At 34.9% G+C, this 22,925-nt stretch overlaps 1 protein-coding gene across 1 annotated transcript in view; it reads right to left on the reverse strand.

The window, feature by feature from the left end:
- Positions 1 to 22,925, reverse strand: part of SUSD4 (sushi domain containing 4) — a 36,927-nt gene that overhangs the window by 13,140 nt on the left and 862 nt on the right. The window contains exons 2-5 of the mRNA XM_015831919.1: positions 22,399 to 22,499; positions 14,048 to 14,260; positions 8,154 to 8,333; positions 4,868 to 5,056 (exon numbers count right to left, since the gene is read on the reverse strand). Coding sequence (XP_015687405.1) covers positions 4,868 to 5,056; positions 8,154 to 8,333; positions 14,048 to 14,260; positions 22,399 to 22,499 — 683 coding nt within the window. The remainder of the gene's footprint in view (positions 1 to 4,867; positions 5,057 to 8,153; positions 8,334 to 14,047; positions 14,261 to 22,398; positions 22,500 to 22,925) is intronic.

Raw genomic sequence — 22,925 nt, forward strand, 5'->3', positions numbered from 1 at the left:
CAATTTTAAAATTTTGTTTTCCTAGTGAAGCCTCTAGTCTAGAAGATATTACATGAATATTCTCTTCCTGTAATTTAAACTAAGCAGATGGGAATGATACCCTCCCCCCAACAATTTTGTAAGATGAGTTTGCAATCTATTTTATGAATGTCAGAACAATACAGAAGACTTTGAATTTATGTTCCTTTAAAATGAAGATAAAATCTTCAAAGAAAATATGTTATAATCTCCTCAGATTCAGATGTTATTACAAAGCACTGTAAAATTTCTATTTGGAAACACTTTAGAAATTACAGGATAGCTTTTAGTACAATTATTGTATACTAAATTATACAAAGGACAAACAGCATTTTCTGCAACAATTTGACTTTTCATTCTCATTTGCCAGCTTATGGTGCCAATCTATTTCATTTCTCAAAGATAAATGTACAGAAAATGCTTAAGAAAAAAATCTAAAGGAAAAGGGAATTTTATATCCTTAACAATGCAGAAGGAAGAATGTAGTTCTCAATAGAAACATTTTATTGGGCAATGTGTTTTTTTCAGATCTCACTTGCAGTTCCTTAATCAATAAGAGTCCAAATTGTTATTTCTTCCTTTAAATAGAGATATATGTCTGCAAGAGTTTATAGCAAAATACCAGCTTCTTTTCTATACTTTTTATTAAAAGTGCAGGGGAAGAAAGAGCCAACATTTTGAAATAAAGAACGCGGAATCAGTAAATACTGTAAACATCATATTTAATAGAACAGTAAAAAATATTTTGCAACATAATCTCTCTCTCTCTCTTATATGCTGCCCATCTCACCAAAGGCAACTCTAGGTGGTTTAAAATCATCCAATACAATGCCATATAAAACATTAAAATAATAGAGATTTTAAATTTTAAATTCAATTAAAAATAAATTGATCAAGGAACAAAGCGAAGTGCGCAAGTGGAAGAGGTTGGGTGTTATCTAATCCAGAATGTCATACCCTCATAGGGGGCCCAGGCCAGTTGGCAGAGCCATGTCTTCAAAACCTTTCAGAAGACCAAAAGGGTAGGTGTGGATTGCCCCTTGGGGTTCACAATATTCCAGAGGATGGGAGTCATGGCAGAAAATGGTCTTTTTTTGGATCCCACCAGCCAAAATTCCTTTGGAAGCATTTGGAAGCTTCAGCTGATACAGAATGCAGCTACATGGGTTATAAATGGTGCTAGTTATTTGGCACATATAACACTGCTGCTTTCGGGGCTGAATTGTTTGGCAGTATGTTTCTCAGTGCAATTCAATATACGGCTTGTTACCTTAAAGCCCTTCATGGTTTGGGACCGGCTTACCTAAGAGATCATATATTTCCAGTTGTTTTTCCCATCCAATACAATCTGGCAATGTCCTGTCTCAAGCCAAGCACAGACACACGCACCCAAAAGGCAATTGCAAACTTACTTATAACTAGCAACAAAAAGCCATGTGCCAACCCACTTGAAATAACCAAGTTTCCACCAGTCTAGTAATTTGCATTAATAAAGAGTTCCAAGTGCAGGGAGCCAGGCACAAGAGTGGCCAAACAATGCCAGAATCCAATGTACAGAAAGGGTTGTCGATCAGTTGGTAAGGCAAGGTTGGCAAGCAAGGCAAGGCACAGAGATTCGGAGTAACAGATGGTTTTTTCTGCTATCAGTCTTAAGTCAAAGCTCTTCTTAAATAAAAACATCCTGGCATTTCTCATTTAGGAAGGCAGGACTAGTTCACTATTGTCATAGACTCAAATTTCAAAGCCTCCATGTCAGCCAGGATGGCCATGCTCCAGGTCCCATAAGCCAAGTAATGATGGCTGTAGAGACCAGGAGATGTGGCCTTTCTATCATAGCACCTGCCTTCTAGAATATCTTCCCCCATGGGTTTAGGATGCCCCACCCCGATGGTCTTTCAGAAAGCCCTGAAGCTACGTGTCCAGGCCTAGGGTGACGAGTGTGGGAAGGACACTGTTTTCTGGCTATGTTGAAGCTGACAGATTATGGTATCTCTTGGTTGCTATTTGTGTTTAAGTGTTTTTGTACTGTGTTTTAACTATTTTAATTGTTTTTTATGATTGTTTGCCATAAAGTCACCCAAAGTCACTGGTTTTAGATGGGTGGCTTTACAAATCAAATCAAATAAATCAATTAGTAAAGTCAACTTCAAATGGAGCCTGATGTCTGCTAGCTTACACTGATATATATATATATAGTCCAAAAATTATAAAAAATGGAAGGGAATGGAGAGGTTAAATAGGGTAACCTTCTTAGTGCAGAATCTGCTAAAGCATTTTGCACAGATGGTTATCTCATCTCTATTTAAAGATCTACAGTAAAATGCAACATATGGCTTCACCGAGCATCCTGTCCCACTGGTTGATAGCTCTTACAATCAGGAAATGCTTTCTAACATCTAAACTGAATAAACTTCCCTGCATTTTCAACCCATTTTTTCTGGTCCTGCCTTCTGAGCAAAACACCTGCTCCCTCTTCTATGTGATAATCCTGTAGATATCTGAAGACCGCTATTATATTTCCGTTCAACATTTGCTTCTGCAGGTAAACATATCAGATTTATTGAACCATTCCTCACAGGACAAGATTTTTAATTCTCAGTTCATCTTACTACTCTTTCTTTGAACTTGCTCCAGCTTGTCAATGTCCTTTTTAGGCTGCTGTGCCTAGAACTAGAGATAGTATGTCCAATGGGGCTTGACCACAATTGATTAGACAGGTCAGTCTTTTTATAATACATGTTATTAAAAATGTTGACTAGCACGTAGCACACCACAGTACTACTCTTGAAGCTGATGCTGAGCCATTTATGCATACTCTCTGAGTGTAGTCATTCAATTATGAATCCATTTAAAAGTTGCATCCTCTAGTCCATGTGTACCATTTTACTTATGAGGATATCATTAAATAAATAAGAGGAGGGGGAAGAATGAGAAAGCTGTGGATGAATGGAGACAAAGATGAGACAGAGATGAGAAATTTAAAGAACAAAAGGCAGCATATGGAAGTAATATATAAAGCAAGGATGATTTGCAGGTGACAGAAGATACGAAAGGCATAATGAGCAGTGTTGGTATAAACTAGTTAGTTATATTACCTTTTCTTATCTTGTGCCTTCAAATACTTCAAATACTATTCCTTTCTGCCCCTTTTCATAACACTGCTTACCCTGAAAATGAATAGCATGATGGATAGATGTATATGTACATTTCATTTAGAAGCCTGATTAAAATTTAAAGTTTTTTCAAGGCCAGAAGTGAATTATCTGGATGATCCTCTAAAAAGGGGCTATTGCACAACTTAAAGACCAGAATGGAAAGAAGGTTCTATTATTTTTTTATTTATACCAAGAGTTATTTTGGAGGAAAGGGAAAGAATAATAATGTTTTTGGCAAATCAAGATGATGCCAAAATGATACACATTCAATGACATACTCATACAAATGCTATTATAAAATTGCATCTGGACATCTGTCCCAAGAACATATGTCACAGAATTCACATGATTACATCATTACACAAATATTATTACTACCCCATCTCTCATGGCTGTTTATTGACTTATGCAAGGCTGCCTAGCGACCTATAAGAGGGTAAATGATGAAACATGTGTTGTAACACAAATTCCTATTTTTCTTGTGACGTTATAACACAAGAATGAAAGGATAGAACTGAAGTTGTGGAGTCATAATGCATGTTTTATAATTTTGGTACCGTTGTGATTAGGAACAGACATTTTTGTCCACCTATTGCTATGGAATTCTGTAATATAATTTTTTAAACTCTGTTCCAAGAAGTTTCCACAACATCTTTCCTCATGTTCCTTTTCCATTAACCTATTTTCTAATACTTTTTTCTAATACATACTGTTTCTCCCTAGTTTCTCTCTACATTATTTATTTGCCTTTTTCATCTATTTTTCCCCAATATCCATTCCTGACACTAGCATATAATGGTCTACCCATATTCAGAAGAATTCATCAACCTTGTATCCTTTACTAATTCTCCCATGCTTTTATAATAAATAATTCAATAAACTGTGCTTTTACATTTATATTCTTATTCCCCGTGAATACATATGAATAGACTCATATTTGAGACTAACATGCTTTTTCTAATCAAATACTTACCAAAGAATCACCATTCTCATTTGTTCTTGGATCTCTAAGTGCCCCAATCATCATTTCCCCCTACTCTCTTGTTTTGGTCCCGCCCATCCATTCATATCATCTATCAGAACAATATTTTCCCCAAATGACACTCATAAATGTCCCTGTGAGTCTTCTATATTCACAGGTTGGTTACTATAATCAATCTATGATTTTTTTTACTTTGATATGTACCCCACAATAATTGGGATTACACCAATTCATACTTTCTGACAATTATTTTATTCTTTCATACTTAATCAAACCTAAACCTTAATTTTCCTGCACTTATTTATCAGTTCTGCTCCACAAAATCAGACCACTTTCATTCAGATATAACATGTGCTTCTGCTTTCTTTTAGTTTCACAGACATACAACATCTCTATTTTCCTTTCATCAATTAATTCATACAATATGCATATAATTAATGCATATTGTAAGCAAATAGTTTTACACAATATTAAACCTGGAATTATTTTTAATAAATATATACATACATATATACAATAAGTATGCCTGAAATTTTATATTTATTGAACTGATGCAGTACTTAATTCTAAGCATACATGTACTGTATATAATTTATCTGTAAAATAACATTATGTACTGAAAAAAGATTAAGATCAAGTAAAGAGTTACTAGACCAACTACAATTGTACTAAGACTTTACCAGTATTTGTCTGAACACAGAAGATGCTTTACCTTCCACATCAAGGCACCTAGGTGGACTATCTGACCAGATAAGATTATACATGCACTCAAGGAACTCTGCACCTTCTAGTTTATATCCAGGAAAACACTGAAAATATATCATTGATCCTACGGGGAAGGAAGACTCGAACTGAGATATATTAGTGAAACTATGAGGAAGCAGAAGTGGTCTCAGGCAACCTGCAAATTAAGAAGAAGGAGGTGTTCTTATTATGAGATATGTATTTTAAAAAATACCTACTTAGCAATTAATTGAATATATATATGCGTTCATCAGAACAGCAAATTAATACTTCAGCTGACTCTTTCTTGAATTCCTTCACTCCCACGATATATGCTAGATCACAACTTCTAACTGCTCTGCATATACCTTGTAGCAAAAGTACTAAATTCAGTATAGGATTATTTTAATATAGGATTTTCTACATTCTTTGTTCTTGACTTTATTTTGTTTTTCATTTGGATTTCTGAGGTCTCCCAATCATCACTGAGTTTGGTGGTCTTAGAATTAAATTAAAATAATAAATAGAACTATTTGAAACAATTGTTCCTTTCCTTTAAAACTGTTATGGTAATACTTTATTTACTGTTATTAGTATTGTTAAAATGTAAACATAAATAAATGGATTTTTAATCTATTTTAACCAGTTGCAATGGTTCTGATAGCCAATACGGAAGCTTTCCAGTTACTCATTACTTACAAAATTGCATAATGGGTGTTTCTAGGAGAATACAAGACTATTTCAGGAAATACCACAGAAAAGAAGCAGTCATTTATGATAACCACATATCACTACTAATGAACAGATGGGCTTTTGTTCTTGTATGTTCTGATAATCCAAATCCTAGGTTACTTTACATATATTTAGACTTACGTAAGTACAATCTTTCCAGTCACTTAAAAACCAGTTTACTTAAATTATGTTTGGATATTTTATTAAAAATATAAACAAAAATCATCTAGAGCAGAAATGAGATTTGTACAGCAGTGAGCAAAATAAATACTTGGCAGTTGCCAAGTGGCCAAATTTTGATCATGTAACCATGGGTAAGTGCAATCCCTTAAGTTAAGGAATTCAGGCTGGCAGGGTCCAGGAGAAGAACCTTCTCTGCCGTGGCTTTTGCCCTTTGGAACATCTTATCTGCTGGAGTGAGATCTCCCACATCTTCTTGACCTTCCTGAAGACCTTGCTGTGCCAGTTGGCTTTGGGCCCAATGAAGGAGTGTCACACTGAAGGTGGTTTATGGACTAAGAGCAGATCCCACCCCATTCCCTGCACACCCTCTTCCTTCCCTTCTCCTCTTTTTACCTCTTTTTATTGTTACTAGATATATATTTGTATAATTTTATTGCTTTTAACCTTGTAAGCTACCCAGAATCACCTTGTTGTGATATGGGTGGCAAATAAATGTAATAGATAATAAATAATAACAGAAAAGAGTCTGAAAATTAAACACACTTGAAGGCTGAACAAGAAATAATATTTATTTATTTTTATTTTATTTATTAAATTTATATACTGCCCTATCTCCCTTACGGGACTCAGGGCGGTGAACAGGCAATACTAAAAACCACAATAATAAATAAATAGTTTCTGTTCTAAAATAGATGGAGAATAATCAAGGAGGGATGCAACGTAGACTTAAGGAGAAATTTCCTTATAGTTAGAACAATTAATCAGTGGAATGGCTTGCTTTCAAAAGTTGTGGGTCCTCCATGACTGTTTTAAAGAAGAGATTGGACAACCATTTGTCTGAAATGCTATAGGGTTTCCTCCTTGAGCAGGGGGTTGGACTAGGAGACCTCCAAGATCCCTTCTAACTCTGTTATTCTGTTATGTTAAATGGCTATTATATTTTTATATAATGTATGATGTGACTGTTGCTGTTACATCATTGTAAAAAAGATTACTAATAAAGTATCACAATTTAAAAAATTATACAGAAATTACAAAAGACACAAAAACTGATTATTTCTCTCTCTCTCAGGTAAGGTAAGGTACTTGGGATATTTAAGTACTGAGATACTTAAAATTGTGGAGAAAAGTTATAGGGACATTATAATTTTGTAACAAGATATTCATTCTGTGGGTAGAGACAATAAATTTATCCTTATGCAATTGAGTCTGAAATATACACCTAATGTAAATATAACATATATATCCATGATTCATGAGAAAAGAAAATTAACAACTTCCTTATTATTTCTCACCTGAAGAATTTAAGACCTAAAGCCCATTGTTTCCTGATCTTCATCCTACCACTCCATTAATAGCAACTCATAGGATAAAGAATTATTATGTGAAATATTTAACCCTAGAATAAAAACATTTTACCATTTGTTTTATAAGAAAGGTTCACAGTTTCTGTATATTTCACTATTTTGCTATACTTTATTAACATTACTTTTGAAGTTAATATTTATTTCTCTCATTGTATTTGAGGTTAATGTTTATTTCCCTCATTGTATTTTTATTTATTTTATTGCATTTGTGTTGTGTTATTTATGTTGTGAGCTGTCCTTTGCTGATATGGAGATGGGTGCCACTTAAACAGAATTAAAAAAAAAAGATGTTATTATTATTGATTTTTATTGGTTAAAAGTGACAAAAGTAAGAAAGATGGAATTCAATGAAAAAGAGCTTATTCCCCCCCCCCAAATAGTTTGTACATCTATGTTGTTGATGGACTTTCTTTCATATAATATACAGCTATATCTTATTCAGGATTTCCTTATTTCTGCAAATGAATGAACTGGATCAAAGGCATGAGGACTCCATGCTATATATTTCTTTTAGTGCTCATTCTCTCTAGGGTAGCACCTTCAATGAAGTTTTATTTAGGATTACAGATGCCAGAACAATTTGTAACCTGCTCTTAATGTCAGAAAGTTTCTATTTGACACCAGAACCAAAGAAAATAGATAAGGTAAAATCCCTCTTCATGCTGATTTTAATTAATTTTGAATTAAATAATGAATTAATTCTTTAATTGAAGGAAAGAATTCAATTAGCTTGACATTCTAATTATTTACATCGGCAAGTTTAAAAAGAAATGAAAAATACAAAATTTAATTTTATCTCTCAGATGAAGCAAACAATAGACTAATCATATTAAAAATACATTTTGGCCATTTTAATTGCAAAATATCTCTAATAAAGGTAATGCTGAACTATAGTTAATTGTAATGTCCTTAAGATGTAAACCTTGGCCACTCCCAATCTGTCATTACTCAAGGTGTAAGATCTATAAAATAAGATGCTCTGGTGTACTAAACCTTGGCAAATGGGCAGATTATCCCATGTTCCATCATCTTGACATACTGACACCAAGTTGTCTAAATCAGAGAAATGGATCTGGAATCCTTCATGACAGCTGATTATTAATTTATCTCCAGTTGTGTATGTCTTGATCTGAATCTCTGCATCTTCAACAGTTGGAGCAAGGCAATCTGTAGCTTCATAAAAAAAATGTTGTATTATTATCCTAAATTTGAAAATGTTGGCTAATGTAATGCAAAAAGTTTTATATGTAGGATGCTGCCACAAGAAACAGTTGTTCTTAAATAGCAGTAAAGTTCAAATGATAGGAAATTACTGCTAAATCAATTCAAAGTTTTAAGCTAGTACCGGTACATTAAACTATGCATACAGCCAAAGTGGTAGCCAGTAAATTATTTACAATAATGAAATCATATCCAATATACCCCAGTCAAAATAACAGCAGAATTCTGCACTGAAATTTCTGGTAATTATTAAGGGCAGCACCAATTAGATCATTTACAGCAATCTGTTTGGGAAATAACATTATTTATTTACTGAATTTATGCCCCATGTTTCTTTTAAGTAGCTTGATGCTATAATAAGCTTACAGGAGGTCAATTTGTTGTGGTTGCTAAGATATACAAAAGACACTACAGTAATGAGAATTTATGAAAAAGGCATAGCTAGGAAAAGCCAGTCCATGTTTGTTTCATTTATTTATTTGGCAGATTGGTTGCTTCAGTTGTAACCAGCTCTAAGATCATCGACTCCGGTGCTACTCTTTAATACTATTGTTTTATTCATCATATATTTTCACAGAAACATTCATATTTTTCTATACAAGTTGCATGTTTGATATTTCTTATGAGATAAAACAAACAGGCCCCAATCAATCAATAACTTGATTTTTTATTTTTTATTTATCAATGTTTATATCATGTACAGTTACTCTGATGCATATACAGATTAAATAACAAAAATAAATTTTATTAATGCTTGATCATTATAACCATTCAAATAGTCAGACAGACTGAAAGTAATGTAATAAACCAAATTATATTTAAATGTTTAAAAAAGAGTAAGATTGCATTTTAAGGGATCAATGAATAATTTCTCTCTCTTTATAAAAGATCAACTATTAAAAGAAATTAGTAGTATGCTTTTTGTTAAAAAGGATTTGAATGGATTTTACTCCCCGCTGAACTAGTTCTGATTGATCAATTATTAGTTTCAATTTCATATTTCTCCATATTATCTTTCTCCAATGAGTAGATAGTAGATCTTTGTGGAGTAGTCATCAACAATCTAGGAAAATTATTTAAGCCAAGAAGTGATAGTTTTGCCCAAAGCTATTCTTCATAGTTGATTGGCAATTATGAACCAGAATTAATCAGGTTTTGCATGAGGAAAGTCTCTCTCCTTCTCTTTTCCCTTCCCTTCCCTTTCATCCCCTCCTCTGTCATATATGAAGACACAGTATGTATCTATGATATCATTAAATAAGAAAAAAATAAATAAAAAGCAAATAAAGGAAATTATTGTATATTTGTGTACATCTGCCAAATGACAGTTGCATGCATGTTGTATAATATCCCATCTAATAGGTCAGAACCTCTATTTTCTTCAATCTTATTCTAACTTTCTTCCTTTGCCAAATAACTTTCCAAGTCAGTACATTTAAATCAAATAGTTCTTCCTCTGTTTTTGTATATATTGTTTGGCATGAAGAAAAGAATTTGGCTGAAGTGTTTTTGGAAGAATGCTCAACCCATTTATATTCATTAAACAGCCTCCATCCTTCTCCAGTTTTTCATTTCTTGTTTGTCAATATTCAGCATTTCTCCTAATAGCTTTATCATCTATTCAATCAGCTCTTCTTCCTTATCTTCAAATGTGTCTGGAGATCTTGACAAGTACGATGTCTTTTCCATTTCCAGTGTTATCACTGCATCTTCTAATTTTTCATTTGTCTGTATCTGTCTATTAATTCCTTTCTTTAGGTCCTCCATCTTTGGATCCGTTTCTTCTAATTTTCTTTCTGTTTTCTGGGTTATTAGTTCTTTCTTTGCAGTCATTGTCTAGATTTGTAAGTTTAGGTTAGAAAATTGTTCTTTTATCTCATTTGCATTATTTTTAATCTCATCTTGAACTAAAACAATTGTCTCTTGGATTGATTTCAACATGGAAAGAATTTCTTTCTGAGATTCATTAACATTTTCTTGTTGATATATCAAGCTGGGAGCTTTGGAGACAGGTGTTGAAGATGATTTTTTACCATTTAAGGCTGAGTATGGAACACTTTTTTTTTGTATATAGTCTTCATAGTCCAATAGGGTCCCCAACCCAGAGAAGTAATCCAAGAGTTTTTGTTCTTTCCTTTTCCCAGCTGCAGTCTGCAAAAGTGAAAGTGTCAAGGAACAACAAAGAGTCTTATCTGAGTCTGAGCTTCAAGCCAAGCCTGAAAACTGTTATGTGATCTCACTGGCCACTTTCCAGACAGGATATTGGCCACTGCCAAATTCTGTGCCCAGGTAAGCAGAATTCACCAGACAATACTTACTGTATGTTGGTAAAAATAAAGATGCATATCTCATGCTTTTCTTAAAAATCAATGTTAGCTTTAATCAATTATTGCAATAGTAAATTTAATTTGATAGAAACAGCAATTGATTATACAAGCTAAAGTACAATAAATTTAACTAAATGCTTCCTTAAAGAACAACTTTTCATACCATTTAAGAAAGAATTACACTTAGATCACAGCAAGTTGATACACACACACATATATAAACTGGTGTTAAAATCTTTAACTATAAACCAAATGCTGCTTCAAATAGATAGAAGACCTAAAGCAATGCTCTTAATGATGACCAGAACAAGTGGGAAAGTTGCTATTTAAGAGGTTGATTCTTAAAATATTCAGGCCCCAAGCCATGTGATGCTTTCAAAACCAAATAGCAGCAATTTGTATTGCCCTGGAAACAGATTTAGTGTAGTAAGTTAAAATAGATATAATGTGATCATCCAAACTTTTGCATCAAATATCAGATTCTTTTCAAGAGAAATCTCACATAAAGTGAGATGCATCAAATCTGGAAGGACCTATTTAAAACTGAGTAACTGTGCAAGGTGTGCTTTTTTTTGGATGGCAGCAAATGGGAAATCAGGTGAAGATGGAAAAGATAAAGAATACCTGAACGAAGAGCAACCTTAATAACCAATCTGTTATTTTATGAATATGACTCCTCAAAATAAATTGAACATTTACTTAGATAACTCACTTACAAATGTATTTTCAGTCTATGTTATATACTTCTGTTCTGTCGCTGATCAGATAAAGTGAAAGAAAGAGCTGGTATCATCTGTACACTATTAATATCAGAGCCCAAATCTTCATCCAGGAATTTCATGCAGATGATAAATATATGGAACTTTGTGGAACATTTTATTGATTAAGAGAAAATAGTCCCTTCCCCACTTCCCACCCAAGTAGACTTGTTTGTCAACAATGAAAGGAATAACTTAAACAATACGCTCACCATACCTCAGCAATATAGAACGTTGAGGGTACAGAATACAACTAAAATATTTAGCAAAATCAATAAGGTTACATTCTTTCAGCTATTTTCAAAGACAAGTCATACTCCACAAGCATCAAGGCAATTTCTGTGTTAAAACCAGTGTAGAAAAGAATCTATTTTATTCTACAACTCCAACAAAATATTTACTCTTATTTTCTCCTTTGCTAAAAAGAACAAAAATGTGTGAACTTCAGCCTGTTACTAAATAACTGTTTGCTAAAGGATAACCCAATAGACCAGGGCTTTTCAACCAGTGGTATGGGTACCACCTGTGGTACATTGGCACCTGGCAGGTGGTACGTGACCATCCTAGAAAAGTGGTAGTGGGGGAGGGGAATGAGCTGAATCGGTGGCAGCACCGCACAAGCCTGAGTGAGAGATAGCTGGAGCTGCAGGGCTGTCAGGGCTCAGTGGAAGCGCCAGGATCAGGCCAGGCTCCAGCTGGAGCTCAGCGCTGATCCTGGTGCTTCTGCTGAGCCCAGAAGAAGCGCCAATCAGCTGGAATGTTCCAGCATCTCCAGGGTCTTGTGATTTACATTCAGATGCTTGGCAACTGATTCATATTTATGACGGTCACAGTGTCCCAGGGTCATGTAAAGTGACCAAAACCTGCTGTAACCACCCAGCAGACAGGGGGAATAAAAACCAAACACCCCCCCACCCCACCCCCGCTGCCAATCTTCAACAGAAATGCTCACAACAATGAAAACCTCAGACAGGAGGAAGAGCACCGCCGGGCGGGCAGGCAGGTGTCTTGCTCGGTTGTGGCTTGGGGGGCACTTTTTTCAGTGCCATTGTAACTTCAAACAGCCACTAAGCGAACTGTTGTAAGTCGAGGACTACCTGTACTTTATTACTTTTTTCCTATTTTTTTTTTTGGTCATCAAGTTTTTGACACCTTGCTAGGCGACTGGTGGTACTCGGATGTTGCCATATCCTAAAAGTGGTACAATGGGTGAAAGGGATGAAAAGCCCTGCAATGGACCATATTATGGTTAAATGATGATCCATTTCCTGGCAAGGCTGAACTATACTGATGACCATATAGACATTACAGATAAAATTATGACAGACTCTAGAAGTGAAAGAAGTCAAAATGGAAATATGCAAAACTGAATCAGCGTATGGCGCCCATTTTAGAAATAATCTTGCAGATTTTTTTGTGTGAAAATTTCACATATAAAATATGCCTAATAATTTTATTAAAATATGTAAAATATATAGATTTGCTTATGTGGTAAACATAAGTTTTATTCCTGATATATTTAGGTTCACTGTCAAAACTAAAATATCACACATTACAGATGAAGTAGTACCAACATTTTTCTAAATCAATTTGTATCTGGTGGGATGAAGACGCACATTCCCCCAGAATATGATTTATGCCAATAGCAAATTAATGCCTTTCTAGGTCCCCTCATACCTCAGAGACATGTTGAACTGGTATTAATGGTCCCAACTCTATTCACAGATCAAGGCTTGAACTTCCTTAAACTACACTGAAAAACAATTCATCAGCAGAACTTATCCTGAACATTTTCAACAGAGTTTTCTATGTGCAAATAAACACTATCTTTCTTTTGTACAGTCATAATCACGACAACATCACCAACATTGACCCAGCAAGTTAATATAGAACACAATGTTTAATAGATGTTGAAAATTTGATCTCTAGATAGACATCCGCTCAAAGATTCCATAATAAAAATGCATGTAAGAAATGATTAGACAGAAAACAATACCCAGACCTGTATTCCTAATATAGAAATGGTTTTTTTTAAAAAATATCTGCCATTCCTTTTCACTTCATTAAATTTACAACATTCCAGCAACACATAATTGATTTTATATTCTGATTATCATCTACTTTATAAATTAATCATCCTGCTCTTAAAATAAAACGTTAAAGTTATATAAATAACATCTGAAGAATAATTAAATACTAAATTTGTATCTATTTTATTTGGCTGTACCACCTGCATCTTTAATCTACAATTTTCCTATTATATAGCTATAAAGTTTTCCTATTATATAGCTATAAAATTTGTCAGACACACAAATATTTTTAAAATAGCTTGTTTGGGATATCAGCTTCTATTTGTGGATAGAGTATTTAATGAATTTTGATTTCTAGTGTCAAAAGAAAGGCATATTTTTATTGGGCTCAGTGATGCCACCTCTTTCTTTGTGAATATCGGTATTAAAATAAAAATTGTTTTAAAATTTTCACAGAAATTATAGCACAATCTCATAATCCAGAAGCACAGACGTACTACTATGGAGGGTTTTTTCACCAATGAAATTTGCTAACAGTAAGTTAGACTTACCTTCTTGTAGGCACACAGGTTTATCACTTGGCTTCCAGCTTAGGGAGCCATTAAAATGTCTCTCACAAAGCTTTTGGGATGGACCCTTAAGCCTGTATCCTTCTTGGCAATGAAACCGGACAACTGAACTTTCAAAGAAAACACCTGTGCTGGGCATTTTATATCCATATTCAGGGAATCCAGGATCAGAACAAGCATGGAGTTCATCAAAACCTACATCAACAAAGATGTAAAATATTTATGTTCAGTCAGATAGTTACATCCTATTCATCCTAATCTTCCTATCTCCTACCTTCCTATTATTTGCAAAACTGACTTGGGATACAGATTCCAAAACATAACTTGCATGGATATTTCCAAAGCCTGTAGCAGGATATCTTGCTACAGAGCCTGTAACAAGATATCTCAGTTGATTCCCAAGCATGTGTTTAGCTTGCCTTTTGCACAGATACCATCTCACTTTTTGCCATTTTAATTCTATGCATAACATTTATTTACTCTCTCTGTGTGTAGATTTAATTTTTTTTTTAGCCTTTGAATATCTGGCCCTTTTGGGATTTCCCTATATGCATTATGGTGGTCCAGTCTCAGATTTTATCTGAGTTCATGATTACACTCTTTCAGCTATATGCATGTCAGCCGGGACCCATTTTTTAAAATTGATTTAATTCAAATCAATGTTGTGATGAGTTGTTTATTCATAAAGATTACATGCAAAAATTTACCAAATTACCAAATCAGTTTGAAAAGAGGAAATTTTATTATATTGTGTTTTAATCAAATGTTTATACAGCCCTAGGCTTTACATGTATTTTATGCATGTTCAAATTTTATTCAAATGTTATTATACCTATTTGCAACCATCTAATGATCACAGAGTTACAACTATGTCATGGGGCACAATCATGGAAAGCATGCAAGACTTCACTTCCCTACAATAGGAAAAGGAGAATGAGATATCTTTCAAACTGAGTCAGTTATCATAAGGCCGATGCCATTAAACCTGAACATTTGCTGAATACCAACACAATTTCTTAGCTGACATATGCAAGAGAGTAAATGATGTACAGTGAGAGAGAAGCCTAGAATTTTTTTAAAAAATCAAATACGCAGTTTACTATATTAATTATGTCTAAAAAGAATCTGCATACTAAGCATAAATGTTTTCCATTCTGCATGCTTATGCATTTATTATTATGTTGGTATTACTACCTGATGAAACATTTCAAATAGTCTTTCAAACATTTCATATTGTTCAAATATGAAAACAGAAATGATGCAGTTACTATTCATGTGGAAGACACCTTAGAGAGACCTACAGACGTACATAGAACAAATGATCTGGAGATATTTGCACATACATATATTGGAATATATAACAGAATCTGCCTATAACTAGCAGTTGGTAAATAATGGTAGTGCAAAGTATATTGGTAGAGCAAAATATTATTATTGGCACTGATTATCACAAACCAGTTCTGCAGGTTCACTTTAGCGTTTCCTTAAATTTAATACTAGCAACCTAAGTTATGTCAATTTATGACTTAAGCAGTATGATTTGCTATACTTACTGTCACTGTGATCTATCTGAATAACTGTAAATGCGGCAGATCATGGGCAACAAAGTTATGCTTCAACTTTTTAAAATAATTTTTATTACAAGAAGATTTTACAAAGATTTAAAAAACTACAGTAATATAAAAGAAAAGGAAAAATATTATAAAATATTATAAAAAGTAAAAAAAATAAGAAAAGCAAGAAAAAAATTAAAAAGTGACTTCTTATCTTACAAACACAGCAATTATTTCCATTTCCACTCTCCCATATAGCATATTATAGTTTCCTTCTTTCTATAAACAAATCTTTTAAATTAATTAAATCCTGAAATCCGCAGTTCATTTCTATTCATTTTCAGCAAAATTGTATGAGGAGCCTTTTGTAACAGTAATTGTAATTCCCTCCTTGATCAAACAAGATCATGATTTGAATTTTGGGTTTTACTATGCTATGACAAAGTTAAAATAAATGAAGATTTTTAAATAAATCATTATATTAGGAATGCCATGCTGTGAATATGCTATATATGCAAATCCATGCTAAGCCCAAAAATTCTTTTGTTGGCCTCAGCTTAATAATGTTTGATAGAAAAGAAACAGCAGGCAAACACAAAGGGTTAACATAAAACAACTTGCTAGTGCAGGAAACTGGGGGGCTTAAAATGAAATCAAAAACGTAACTGACTACAGGAGACTTCCAGTTTGACGTCATGGTGTAACAGTCGCAGGAAGAAGGGGCTCCATCTTCTGCATTTGATTTCACCCTGCTGGGGACTAAAAAGGGTCAAAAGTCGCCTCGGAGAGGCAACAAAGGAGGGAACCCTTGTTGATCGTGGAGGAGTGGCAGCCCTTCCATTTGATCTGAAGAACCCCTCCAAACCGGTGGGGGAAAGACTGGCTACACTTCTGTGGCCAGTCAGAAGCTGCTGACAACCGAAGGAAATAAGCACTAATGAGCAACTTTTGAGCAACGTGGATGAAACTGGGTGAGACTCTATCCTCTCTTTATAACTTTAAGACTTTTTCTTGGAAGAAATCACCCAAAGCAAAGAATTCTCCCCAATGAGAGAGGGAAAGGGAATTTCCACCCCATTCCCTCAGGAAAAAAAAGCGGTGAACTAAATGCTTGGGGGAAAATGGAGAAAATTATAAGGTTAATTTGGAACCAATATAGATATATAGCCTTGAAATTTGGCGCCTAAAGTGCTTTTGAAAGTTTTTTTAGAAAAGAGATTGAAAAGCTTGCAATATAAGTTTGAAGTTGGAAGAAGGCGTTAACAACATCTAGTGGCAAACCACGGCACTACAATTTATTATGCTTAAATGAAATTTGGCCTGAAGCCCAGGCTGGGTGTCCTTTGGGTGTCCTTGGAAACTTTCACTTTTGAAGACTGAAGCTGGAGAAGGAAAAAAAACTTTTGGGCTGCTTATCTGTGTGGCAGAGACAATAAACTATTTTGAAATTGGCCTGCTTGGATTATGAATATAAATATTGACTTTTAGAGCTGTGTCGTGGAACTATTCCCCTGTAGAAGAAACAGGCATTACTGATTGATAATCTTTGGATTAAATTGATTGATGAAAAACTTTTGATTGATGAAAAACTTTTAATTGTTACTTTTCGCACTGGACAGAAAGGATATGTTTTTCATTAGACAGAAAAACCTGACTTTGCTTATATTTGTTTAGGGGAGGCCTAAGGATGGACTGTCAGGCTGGCTGGATAATTTGGAGTTCAAATGATAATTGACTGAAACTTTTTAAATCTTAAAATAGATTGGACTATAAAGACTGCATATAAAAACAAAATGGATGTTCCACACTTAGTCTTAAATGGTAAAAAACCAACTCTAACATTTATCTCCAAAACCCCCAGCTTCACATACCAACAAGAAAATGTTGATGAATCTCAGAAAGAAATTCTTTCTATGTGGAAATCAATACAAGAGACAATTGTCTTAGCTCATGATGAGACTAAAAATAATGCAAAGGAGATAAAAGAACAACTTTCTAATCTAAACATACAAATTTAGAAAATAACTACAAAGAAGGAACCAGTAATCCAGAAAATAGAAGGAAAATTAGAGGAAGCAGATCCAAAGATGGAGGACCTAAAGGAAGGAATTAACAGACTCAGACAAATGAAGAATTAGAAGATAAAGCAATAACACCGAAATGGAAAAGATATCTTACTTGTCAAGATTTCAGAACACATTTGAGGATAAGGAAGAAGAGCTGATTGAAGGGAAGATAAAGCTGTCAGAAGAATTATGGAAAATTGGAGAAGGGGGGAGACTGTTTAATGAATATAAATGGGCTGAGTGTTCTTCCAAATATACCTTAATCAAATTGTCTTTCTTACTTCAAACAATATACACAAAAATAGGGGAAGAACTACTTGAGGACTCAAATGCATTGACTTGGAAAGTTAGTTGGCAAAGGAAGAAAGCCAAGTAAGACTGAAGAAAATAGAGGTTTTGACCATTAGATGGGACATTATATTATTAAATTGGTAAGAGAATGGATAATTGTTAGAAACAAAAGTATTACTATAACTAGAAAGATAGGATATGCAACTAGAATACTATATTTTGGGATGAGAAGGGAAATATGAAAATGCCAAGAGGGTCTGAATAAGGGAAACTTTTGGTTACCCAAATATTATTTACTATGAGAAAACTATAAGCGATAGAGACGGGATATTATATTATTAAACAGATGTTTGAATGTGGTTAAGAAAATAGATAACTTTTGGAAATAAAAGTATTATTATAACCAGAAGGATAGAATTTCTAACTAGAATAGTATATTTTGTTATGAGATGACAAATATGAACATTCTAAAAGGATTTGAATAAGGGAAGATTTTGGTTACCCAAATATAATATATTATGAGAAAATTATAAGTGATAGAGATATTTTGAACATTGATGGGAAATTATTTTTTTTTTAAAAAGCAGGAAAAACAGGATACTGATGGAACAAATGGATTTTAAGTGCAAATGCAATTGAGATATGTTTTGTCTAGAAAAAATATTATAAACTGACATTATTATGTATAATACCAGAAAAATGCAATGAAGATGTCTATATTTAATTGTATATGTATTAACAGCAACAAGAATTGTAATTGCCCAGTGTGGAAAAATGCATACCACTAGAAGAAGAGAGGATCAAAGAAGCACTGGATGGTATAGTATTTGAACTAGACTGAGAAAGTTAATATGTACCAGTGAATTACCAATGGACAACACGTTGTTTATTAAGTATTTATGATTGTAAAATTAGAAAATAAAATGTTTACAAAAAACTCCATAACTGACTACAGAAGGATTTAGCTTTCAATGGATTTCCTATGCACAATTAAGAGAAAGATAGATTTTAAAGATACCAAAAACAGAATGTGATAAAACAGTGAATTATGTACAAATGATGAACATGTAATTGCTAAAATGTATAAATAAAGATTTGAAACAGAGGAAGAACAAGTTAAAGAATATATGGTGAAATGGCAAAGAATTTTCTTTCATATACAAGTGGATCAATGGGAGAGAATGCTGTTACAAATTCAGAAATTCACATTGTCTTACCATTTAAGAAGAACCTTTTCAAATATGCTCTCAGGAGGAAAACCAATCATCAAAAACCCTTTGCCAATCTGAGTTTAAGAATGAAGTCAGAAAAATCAGATTAGCAATTTCAAAGGCAAAGAACAGGCAAAGTGAAAGACAAACCGGCGAACACAGAGTCATCTACATATATCCCACTCAAAGGAAGGATAGACCTAGCCCAGTGGTGGGATTCAGTCGGTTTGCACCGGTTTGGCAGAACCAATACCTAATTTTTTGTTGAATTCGGTGAACCGGTTATGATAAATCTGCACAAGCCTCCCCTGCCGTTTTGCTTTTCTCTTTTTCTCCAGGAGGCCCTTTGAAATTGTTTCCCCTCCCCCTTCGTTTTTCTGCCTTAAAATCCAAAGCAGACACTCAGCTTCTTATAAAAATCATACCGGTAGCTACCATATCCTCAGCTGATGAGGAGGAAAATGTGTATGCTCTGGATTTTAAGGCAGAAAAGTGAAGGGGGGGGGGACAATTTCAAAGGGCCTCCTGGAGAAAAAGAGCAAAGCTTTTCTGTTTGCCGCCTGAAGCAGGTGTCAAGGTCAACCCTGTGGGAAACAGATCTGCTTCTCAAGGGCTTTGCAGAATCATCGGGAAAGGGGAGCCTGGCCTTCCTCACCCAGCTACAGCTGGAGTAGTTTCCCAGAGCTTTGCATCCTTCCATACAAGCGTCCTTCCTTTCCTCCCTTCTGCTGGGAGGAAAGCAGCAGAAAACGGGGCTGCCATTTCCAGAACGGAGAAGGGAGACACCGACCGATGCAGGGTGGCAAGAAGGTGTGTGCAAGAAAGTGCGGTGGTGGCGATGGAGGGCTGGCGGAGGGAGGCGGCAGGGGAGGCTTGTGCAGATTTATCATAACCGGTTCACCGAACTCAACAAAAAATTAGGTATCAGTTCTGCCAAACTGGTACGAACTGGCTAAATCCCACCACTGTTTGAATCCCACCACTGACCTTGCCTATAAAAGTAGTAAAGATAACAAAACAGATAAATACATAACCATGCATTGGAACAGACAACCAGTTCAAAAAGAATTATAACCAAGATACAGGACCTGCTGGAAGAGCTACTGTAGGTTCCCACAGTTTTAACAAAGCTAATAGAACGGAGACTATATGAATCTCAGGGGAGATGCTGTTTTACAGAGAAAGCACATCTCTTGAACCCACAAGATGGCTATGCTTTATAGCTAGGGACTGAAGTACACCTATTTTTCCAGATGTTACTGATTTGGCAGAAGCAACAAAAGGAAAACTATCTTAAAGGTGCCCATTCCTAAGCCATGTAGGAATCCATACCTTGAGTTGCTTCTGGAATCTCACTGGTAACCATGCACCTCAAAAAGGAGAAGAGTTACATGGACAGTAATAGCCTGCATTCTGAACTTAATAAGAGTACTGTATTGGTCAAAGAGGAAATGTTTAGGGTATGAGTCCCTTTGAGAGAGATCTCCCAAAGTCAGCAATTGGCACACCAAATAAATTGGACCCTCAAATTTTACACCAGTTCCGCATGGTGCGACCCTATCCTTAAGATGTTTCACTTGTTTCTCAACTCTCATAAGGACTCATGTTGCCTTAAAAAGGATTGCCAGGTGGCATTCTGCAGATGCAAAAAGGCAGAAAACAATTATATTTTACTAATCATTATGAAGCAACGGGTGGAAACTAATCAAGGAGAGAAGCAACCTAGAACTAAGGAGAAACTTCCTGACAGTTAGATCAATTAACCAGTGGAACAACCTGCCCCCAGAAGCGGTGAATGCGCCAACACTGGAAGTTTTTAAGAAGAAACTGGACAGCCATTTGTCCGAAATGGTATAGGGTTTCCTGCCTGAGCAGGAGGTTGGACTAGATGATCTCCGAGGTCCCTTCCAACTTTATCATTATTATTATTATCTTAATTTGAGCTTGTACAAGTGTTCAATCAGACTTTATTTCAGACAGGAATAAACAGCTTGTGGCCAAGAACTCATAAACCACACTCCTGCCTAATATTAAGTTAAAGACTAAATAAAAGACAAAGCCAGCTGCTTATATGAAGCATACTCTCCAAAATAGCTAAAGGCAATACATGAAGCTACAGGACAGTCTCTGATCCTGTAATGACTTTTTAAAGCTGGCATTGCATCTCAATGGTCTGCATTTTAAGATCTTTCTTTAAAAGCTAGGAGAAAAAGCTCAGACAGTTCAGCATTAGTTATTCCACTTTATTCTATATTGTTTAAAACAGTTCTCCACTATGCATGCTATAAATTGGCAAACATCTTCTGAGTTTAATTCTGTGAAGATCCATCTCCTCTTAAGGAGTAACCTCCCAAGAGAGGAAAGTCAGCATGAGAATAAGGTGTTTTTTTTTTTTACGAATAGCATTCTGAAAAATCATCCCTGATCTTTTAATTATTTCATATGTTATCTTTGTACATTATAGAAACTATCTTTTTATAATATATATATTTTTAAAGAAATCCTGACAAGTCTTTCTCTAAATGGAAGTAGTTCTTTGTTATATCTCAAGTGAATTCATATGAATAAATGTGAACAAAGATGCAAAGGGAAGCAAAACTCCCAACCTGGAAACACAAAATTGGCTTCAGACACAGTAATGATGAGTGACAGAAAAATCAAATGAACTACTTTACTGTTCAGTAAAACATATTTTGAGAACTTCAATTTCTCAACAGGGGATGGAAAAGTTTGTATAAGAGGGAAAGGGAAAAAAGAAAAAAAAAGCATCTGTTATTTTCCTCCTCTTCATTATTTTTTAAAAGTTTTTGAAGAGGCCTAGGATAATGGTGTTCCCTGAATAAGAATGGTATTTCTCAGAATGGAGCAAAGTAGGTATGTAAGATTGTTCAAGGTGTATTATCTGGAGAAAAATATGTATAGCCATCAAATCATTTTTAATGATTTATCATGCCTTCTTTATTATTGTTAAAAATAACGTGGCATATATACGTAATATTCCTTCCTCCTCCTATTTTCCACACAGCAACAATCCCATGAGGTGAGTTGGTCTGACAGAGTGTGACTGGCCTAAAGTCATCTAGTTGGCTTTCACAGTTTCTTGCTTTCTAGCCTGATGCCTTCACCACCAAACCAAATTGGCTTTCCAATGCTCTTCACTATATACAGTCAGATATTTATATTTTTAATAGTCCATATTAATTGCTTCATACACTGTTCCAATTTCCAGTAAACATCAGAATCTATACTGCTGATGCATATCACTCTGCCATTCACCCATTCTCTTTCTGGCTCCTTGCATGCTGGGGTCACCCTTCAGAACATTATAGCAAACAATTATAGCAAAGATGTCAATTTGGTGTAGTGGTTAAGATGTTGGCCTAGAAACCAGGAGACTGAGAGTTCTAGTCCTGCCTTAGGGATGAAAAACTGGCTGGGTGACTTTGGACCAGTCATTCTCTTTAAGCCCAACATACACATACATACATACATACATAGGTTGAGATAAAAAACTAAAAACAAACAAAGAAAACAATTTAGTATCCTCCTCCCCTTTAGAGCAGCGCCCCCCAACATTCTGGACACCAGGGACCGGTTCCATGGAGAGAGGTTTTTCTGCGGACCGGAGGGGGCGTGGTTTCGCATGCTATCTGCATCCCACGGATGGGGCTTTGCTTGTTTGCGCGGACCGGTTTCTGGCATGCCGCAGACTGGTACCAGTCCAAGGACCAGGGCTTGG

The sequence above is a fragment of the Protobothrops mucrosquamatus genome, unplaced genomic scaffold, assembly GCF_001527695.2.
Source record: "Protobothrops mucrosquamatus isolate PMUCROS unplaced genomic scaffold, P.Mucros_1.0 scaffold_289, whole genome shotgun sequence".
In the NCBI taxonomy this organism is placed as follows: Eukaryota; Metazoa; Chordata; class Lepidosauria; order Squamata; family Viperidae; genus Protobothrops; species Protobothrops mucrosquamatus.